We start from the raw sequence: 8,568 nt of genomic DNA, 5'->3' as shown, positions 1-8,568 counted from the left end.
ACATAAGTTTTATAAATAAATGATTTGCAAACCCGGACAGCAAAAGAGTGTCAAATTAGTGTTGGTCAGATTGATCAGTTTCCGTCAGACGCCCAAAATTTAACACCGACGGCATGAGTGGTCGGTTGGTCTCTTAAAGTAGACCGTCGAAAGGGTTCTATCTCGGAAGGGTTCCCTTGGTAAAGATGGTCGAAAAGACTGTAGACTGACGGAAATGTTGGCTACAAAACGTCAAGTCATATTCATGTACAAGGCAATGGTATGGTAATGATAACATATAGTGGACTGTGGTAATGTAGTGGTTAAGGAGCTGGGCTAGCGTGCAGTAGTGTGTGTGTGTGTGTGTGTGTGTAGGGTGGTGGTAGTGTAGTGGTTAAGGAGCTGGGCTAGTTTGCAGTAGTGTGTGTGTGTGTGTAGGGTGGTCGTAGTGTAGTGGTTAAGGAGCTGGGCTAGTGTGCAGTAGTGTGTGTGTGTGTGTGTGTGTGTGTGTAGGGTGGTGGTAGTGTAGTGGTTAAGGAGCTGGGCTAGTGTGCAGTAGTGTCTGTGTGTGTGTGTGTGTGTGTGTGTGTGTGTGTGTGTAGGGTGGTGGTAGTGTAGTGGTTAAGGAGCTGGGCTAGTGTGCAGTAGTGTGTGTGTCGGTGTGTGTGTGTGTGTGTGTGTGTCTGCTAAATTAATACATGTAAATGTAAAGTCAGGCCTGTTGTGATCACAATAATAAATAGCACAACAAAAGTCTAAATGAATGATTTGCAAACCCGGACAGCAAAAGAGTGTCAAATCCACGTTAGATTTGGCGGGTAAGATTTATCCGTTTCCGTCAGATGCCCAAAATTCAATATTGATAACAACGACAGCAGGAAGGGCTGGTCTCTCAAAGTAGAGCGTCCAAAGGGTTCTGTCTCAGAAGGGCTCCCTTGGTAAAGGGTTCTATCTCCGAAGGGTTCCCTTGGTAAAGGGTTCTATCTCGGAAGGGTTCCCTTGGTAAATGATTCTATCTTGGAATGGTTCCCTTGGTAAAGATGGGCTAAAAGACTGTAGATTGACGGTAGGCTACAAAATGATTCTATGTATCGCTGTGTGGGGCGGAAGCTGCACTGAATACAACAGGAAAGCCCTGCAGCGCATAGTGAACACAGCTGGAAGGATTATTGGTGCTTCACTCCCCTCCCTGAAGGACATTTACACCACCCACCTCACCCGCAAGGCGACCAAAATTGTGAGTGATGCAAGTCACCCCGCTCACAATCTGTTTGATCTACTGCCCTCTGGGAAGAGGTACAGAAGCCTGCGCTCCCGCACTACCAGACTCACCAACAGCTTCATACACCAAGCTGTTAGGATGCTGAACTCTCTCCCTCCTCTCCCCCCTCCACCCTCAGCTACATAACATCCTGGACATTGGACCCACAATGGCCGCCTGCACCACTCCACTTGCACACTTGTACACTTTGCAACTTGTTGCTGTTGTCCTGAAAACACAACACTTCTGCTGCTCTTACATAACTTGCACCACTATGCCACTTTATTTCTTACTTAGGTCAAACAGAACTACCTCAGCCTCTTATTGGCCTGACTTTGCACTAGTATTTTATTTTATTGACTGTCTATGCACAATTTCAACCAAATTTTGCTGCTCTTATTTTTTCATTATATGTGCCCTCTTATTTACTTATTTACTTACTTTTTTGTTTACTTGAATGTTATGTTTGTCTGTGGACTTAAAATTGGTAAAATATGTCTTGTCTCCACCGTGGGATAGTGAGAAACGTAATTTCGATCTCTTTGTATGTCTGGAACATGTGAGGAAATTGACAATAAAGCTGACTTTGACTTTGAAAATATCAAGTCATATTCATGCACAAGGCAACTAAGCTATATGATGGGCTACTGAACTAAACTATAACCTATACAATAGGCTACTGAACTAAGCTATAAGCTATATGATGTGCTACTGAACTAAGCTATAAGCTATATAATGTGCTACTGAACTAAGCTATAATGATGTGCTACTGAACTAAGCTATAATGATGTGCTACTGAACTAAGCTATATGATGTGCTATACTTCTGAACTAAGCTATAAGCTATATGATGTGCTACTGAACTAAGCTATAATGATGTGCTACTGAACTAAGCTATAAGCTATATGATGGGCTACTGAACTAAGCTATAATGATGTGCTACTGAACTAAGCTATAAGCTATATGATGGGCTAATGAACTAAGCTATAACCTATGTGATAGGCTACTGAAAGACATTAAAGGAAGTAAGGTAGTAAGCTATAGCCTACAGGAATAAAATATTTTGTGTTGTTTCAGTTGTCCTATAGTGGTAACTGGTATACATTATAGTAAGCTCCATCATAATGTAATAATAATAATAATAATAAGTTTATTTTATATAGCGCCTTTCACAAACCCAAGGTCGCTTAACCAAAATGTAGGTCATTTAGCTCTTTACACATACACTACAGTAATCATTTGGTGCTGCTATCAATTAAGCATTCTATATCTAGTTTAAATGTATTGAATAATTTGAAATAATACATGATATGATAATGAATCTAGCAGAAACTCTTAATTATAATTGCTTGTATACTTGAATATGGAGATCATGTGCTCCATGGCTACCTCTGACCAGTCGGAGTGATAGCTAATGAGGCACATTTGTCCACTTTCAGTGTTCCATGACATTGGTTCAAAAGATATGTATTTTTAAGGGTAATACAACAAAAGATGGTGTTTCCATAGCGACGGGCACGTGCGTGGCGGTGGTGGACTAATTATGGTTTTGGCGTTTCCATAGCGACGGGCAGATTAGTAATGATGGTTTTGGCGTTTCCATAGTGACGGGCACGTGCGTGGCGGCGGTGGACTAATGATGGTTTTGTCGTTTCCATAGCGACAGGCACGTGCGTGGCGGCGGTGGACTACGAGCCGGCGGACGCTGACGAGCTGCTGCTGCATGAGGGGGAGGAGCTAGCGGTGGAGGGCTTCCTGCTTCAGGGGCTAGACCTCTTCGTAGGGCGGAGCCTAACCAGCGGCCTCATGGGATTCGTCCACAAGAAGCATGTGAAACCAGGAGATCTAAAACCCACGTAAGACACACACACACACTGTTACGGCCAACTTCAGACCGCAACTTCAAACAAGTTAAAAACATACATGTGGTGTTATTGGCCACTGGTGGGGGGGGGGGGTCGCTAGCTTTGTGATTTGCTAATTGATCTGTCGCTAAGCCCCACCCTCCATTGTTACTGTGTGAAACTCAGACAAACAAACCATACTTGATTGGAAATATATTATGGAAAATGGCAGTTGACAGTATATCAAAGCAGGCTTTGAGGACCTTTTGGCTGATAAAGGATTTGATTTTATCCAGAAGCAATCAAAAGGGGCTTAATTATGCTATGGAGGGGTATATTCAAAACTTTAAAATGCATACAAGGTGACAAGCTTAAAGTGGAGGAGAGTAGCCGATACAGATCCCTGTGCAAAAACCACTGACTCTAATGCGTTATTAAAGGAACACGCCACCCAATGTCAGTAGTAATATATGTTCTTACCTTAACTTTCACGAGTTGAGTCATACCTCTCCTGTGTCGGTACGTGCACTCAAACGCTCTGGTGCGCGGCTGGACTGTGTTAGCATGTTGCTATGCTAACGGGCTTTGCCGTAACTAACCATAGAAGTAATCAAAAACATCCACGTTTTCCCGACTTAAATACAGTTGCACGAGTAGTTGATAGAAATGTCTACGGCCACGCAACATGAAATGTGGCGATTTTCCAAGCGAATAAACAGGAGAACTACAATGTGTGGCGCAATAGCACTGGAAGGACTTCGACCTAGCGTAGTAATATTAATTAACACCTAATTGTAGATCCTATCCACCACAGAATCCATGCTTGATCGATCCCTCAGCCTCCCCCTCCCCTCTGAGCGAGAGAGAGGCACACACACATGCGCTGATGGGCTATTATTTCAACCATAACTGCATAGCAAAACTTATCATCCATCAGCCATCCATCAGCACCAAAGTTTTTTGACCAATTTTCAAAACCGCACCCGCCCACCATCCGCTGGTTGTTTTAATGTAGGCTATGGGTGATGCAGCGCTGCTGACGTGAGGCTAGAAAGCCCTTGCCTGTTCTAGAAAGACTGACCCAATGCAGCAAATATATTAAAAGGCTAAAGTCGTACATTGGCTATGTTGTAGCCTATCCCCAGAATATCAGCAGCAAACTCAGTCTCTGTCTCGCAAAACAGTCTCCAAATAAAACGCACATCGGCCTGTTGCCTATTCTGCCAGCTTGTGACAATATATCGTCTAAAATGCTTGATTGCATTGCATTCTCCACATTTTTAGCTAAATTTTCATGTACCACATCAGCATTTTTGTTCAGTGAATCTTTTGTAAATTGCTTTACAATTACCGTCGGGCCTATAGGCCTATTGCCTGGCTTGCCTCAGCTTCGGTCATGTCCTTTTACAATTTTATCATTGTAATAAAAAACGCAATTTGCCACATCATTTCAACATGCTCCTGGCCTACTAATTAATGCCTATTGTACTTTATTTTTTGCAGTCATTCAGTCATTCACATTATAGGCTACTTTACACACTGTCATGTCAGGGTGACACTGACAAGCCTGTTCTGAAGACTCCCATTCATTTTGACTGCACGGGAAGAGAGCGCGTCTTTTTCAGACAGACAGCGCAATTCATTTTAGGCTATACCAGCAGGCCGATCAGACAAACTATATGACGCCTTAATATTAAAGAAACTCCGACTCCATTCATTCTGAAAGTCCACTGCACACAGTGCAACGTGCATGTTCACATTTTTAGTAACTTGCTTGCTTGCCTTACACATCTAAGTTGTCCCAACTATTTTACCTTCTTTTTCCGCTGTGGATGTTATTGAGTTTGTAGAAGTTTTAGCTCTTACGTTCTGAACATCTCGCAGTGCCATCGCCCGATATCACTCTCTGTCTCTCTTTTAAATGCCTATTCCCTGAATGGTAGGCTACAATTACTATGTGTTTTATTATAGGCTAATATCGAAACAAAATAACCCAGGCAGTCTCATCTAGGATATAACACAGGTTGAAGTCGACGTCAAGTTGGTTCTATTTAGGGAGGTGAATGTGTGTAAACATCTGTAGGCCTAGATGACTCAGAAATGACATCGGAAGACAAGGAGTGAATAGTGGCAAGAGGCAAGCCGAAGGCTGCTGACAAGGGCCCGACGGTAATTGTAAAGCAATTTACAAAAGATTCACTGAACAAAAATGCTGATGTGGTACATGAAAATTTAGCTAAAAATGTGGAGAATGCAATGCAATCAAGCATTTTGGACGATATTGTCACAAGCTGGCAGAATAGGCAACAGGCCGATGTGCGTTTTGGAGACTGTTTTGCGAGACAGAGACTGAGTTTGCTGCTGATATTCTGGGGATAGGCTACAACATAGCCAATGTACGACTTTAGCCATTTAATATATTTGCTGCATTGGGTCAGTCTTTCTAGAACAGGCAAGGGCTTTCTAGCCTCACGTCAGCAGCGCTGCATCACCCATATAGCCTACATTAAAACAACCAGCGGATGGTGGGCGGGTGCGGTTTTGAAAATTGGTCAAAAAACTTTGGTGCTGATGGATGACTGATGGATGATAAGTTTTGCTATGCAGTTATGGTTGAAATAATAGCCCATCAGCGCATGTGTGTGTGCCTCTCTCTCGCTCAGAGGGGAGGGGGAGGCTGAGGGATCGATCAAGCATGGATTCTGTGGTGGATAGGATCTACAATTAGGTGTTAATTAATATTACTACGCTAGGTCGAAGTACTCCCAGTGCTATTGCGCCACACATTGTAGTTCTCCTGTTTATTCGCTTGGAAAATCGCCACATTTCATGTTCCGTGGCCGTAGACATTTCTATCAACTACTCGTGCAACTGTATTTAAGTCGGGAAAACGTGGATGTTTTTGATTACTTCTACGGTTAGTTACGGCAAAGCCCGCTAGCATAGCAACATGCTAACACAGTCCAGCCGCGCACCAGAGCGTTTGAGTGCACGTACCGACACGGGAGAGGTATGACTCAACTCGTGAAAGTTAAGGTAAGAACATATATTACTACTGACATTGGGTGGTGTGTTCCTTTAATGCTAATAAGGGGCAGCCGTGGCCTACTGGTTAGGGCTTCAGACTTGTAACCGGAGGGTTGCCGGTTCGAACCCCAACCAGTAGGAATGGCTGAAGTGCCCTTGAGCAAAGCACCTAACCCCCCAACCCTGTGTGTTCACTGTGTGCTGAGTGTGTTTCAGTAATTAACGGATTGGGATAAATGCAGAGACCAAATTTCCCTCACGGGATCAAAAGAGTATATACTTATATGCTTATACTTATGCTAGCTAGCTAGTGGAAGATTGCTAATGCTAGGTAGCTAGTGGAAGATTGCTAATGCTAAGTAGGTAGTGGAAGATTGCTAATGCTAGGTAGGTAGTGGAAGATTGCCAATGCTAGACACGTCCTGTAGGCCAGTGGTTCTTAAACTGGGGGTCGCCGAAAATATTGGAGGTTTTTAGTCAAATGCTGCCATTGACATAATGCCTTTGGTGTTGACATAGCCTACTATGAGAGAAGACATTTTCTATCTCTGCTTCCAATGCCCATCTCGCAACATTTCGAGAGAAGGGTGTCGCAAAACTTTGCCCATGTCTTTTAGGGGGTCGCCAGACAAAACATTTAAGAACCACTGCTGTAGGCTACTGCTGATGAAATATACCCCCGTTTTCTAGCCTCTTGGGGTACCGGCGATCGGTATTACTAGGGTTGCAAAGGGGTGGAAAATTTCCGGTAAATTTCCGGAAACTTTCCGGAAACTTACCATGGAAAGTTAAGCTGGGGAATTTTGGAAATATTCCAAATTGGAAACTTTCATGGAATTAAAGGAAATTATGAGAATTAATGGGAATTTATGGGAATTTACAGGGAATTTTGGGTAATTCATACAAACTGTTTCATATACAAACATTAACATTTTGTTTCGTAATAAGCATATGATTTGTATGTTCGTATTTTCGCTTAGCTTAGCATACAAAGCAAGCTAGCATGCTAGCGGGAATCCCATTCTCTGCCTATGGTTTACTAGCATGCTAAACTAGCAACACTGAACTGCCCAAGATACACCACACCACTCAACAACAAAATCCGATTGGTTGGAAAAAATGTTCCCCATGAATATGACAACCATAGGTTTCTTTTATGTCTAGTAGCCTATGCCGATTGCTGTGTGCATGTGATTGCACATATTATGTGCAGGGTAGAAATTCGACTGAAATTGCATTAAATCAGGTTGTTTTAACCAGTATTAGACTGCAAGATGGGGTTTTGTCCACTACATTTAAGTTCTGTGTTATAGACTAACTTGCCATATTAAAATTCCCAGTTTATTCCCGTTAATTCCTGTTTATTCCTGTTAATTCCCATATATTCCCGTTAATTCCCATGGAAAGTTTCCAACTTTGAAAATTCCCGGAATTTTGCAACCCTAGGTATTACACGCCCCTGCACATGTTTTGACCATGGTTATCCATCATGAGGAAATAAACTCCATAAATAATCATTAATTTGTAATGTTATGCCTCCTCCCTGTTGTTTCATATGGAGTTGTTCGAGCTGATGTCCGACTCGAGTCAGTTGAGGCTGGACTGTCATTGGCTCATCTGCGTTCTAAGGGTGGCGCTTAGCGACAGGTCAATTGCATTAGGGTGAGGACACATAGGGTCACTTTTTGAGCAGTGTTGCTGGGCCAGTTCCATGGGTTCTGATTGGATGATCATTTTACTGGGCCAGTTCCATGGGTTCAGATTGGATGAGCAGTGTTACTAGGCCAGTTCCATGGGTTCATGGGTTCTATGATGATTCAAGTTCTTTAGAAACAAATATTGGCCAATATCAATGGGAACCTGTGTGTGTGTGTGTGTGTGTGTGTGTGTGTGGGCGTGTATGTTTCTACAGGAGTCCAGAGCTGCAGTTTATGACTGTGGAGGAGAGAGAAGACCTCTATCAGCTCGAGCCCTCTCTCACACACTCTCACACACACCTGCTGAAACAGCTCTGTGCCTCAGATATCAGCACTGTCTACAGAATGGGTAACACAAACACACACACACACACAGACACACACATACAGTACACACACACACACATGCACACACACAGGCGCAGACTTCTGTTCTGTTACTTTCACTAAAATATTTTAATGTTATAAAACATTCATACTGTACTGCCCCCTGCAGGTAACACCCTAGTTTGTTAGACGTCAGTTATTTGTATATTTTAGTCATAAACGGTATGTCAAAAGCTACAATTATAAACGGCATACCAAAAGCTACAATTATAAACGCCATGCCAAAAGCTACAATTAAGCTACAATTATAAACTGCTTGCCAAAAGCTACAATTAAGCTACAATTATAAAACTGCATGCCAAAAGCTACAATTAAGCTACACTTATAAACGACATGCCAAAAGCTACAATTAAGCTACAATTATAAACGGCATG

General features: G+C 42.7%; 1 protein-coding gene across 1 annotated transcript in view; it reads left to right on the top strand.

Moving 5' to 3' along the window:
* Positions 1-8,568, top strand: part of sh3tc2 (SH3 domain and tetratricopeptide repeats 2) — a 38,370-nt gene that overhangs the window by 10,527 nt on the left and 19,275 nt on the right. The window contains exons 9-10 of the mRNA XM_076287206.1: positions 2,900-3,095; positions 8,023-8,156. Coding sequence (XP_076143321.1) covers positions 2,900-3,095; positions 8,023-8,156 — 330 coding nt within the window. The remainder of the gene's footprint in view (positions 1-2,899; positions 3,096-8,022; positions 8,157-8,568) is intronic.

The sequence above is a fragment of the Alosa pseudoharengus genome, unplaced genomic scaffold, assembly GCF_046254945.1.
Source record: "Alosa pseudoharengus isolate Yale_2024_CS ecotype anadromous, Long Island Sound unplaced genomic scaffold, YU_APseudo_1.1 YU_APseudo_1.1_scf_16, whole genome shotgun sequence".
In the NCBI taxonomy this organism is placed as follows: Eukaryota; Metazoa; Chordata; class Actinopteri; order Clupeiformes; family Clupeidae; genus Alosa; species Alosa pseudoharengus.
The sequence above is the reverse complement of the archived record's forward strand: the minus strand, read 5'-3'. Positions and strand labels throughout refer to the sequence as shown.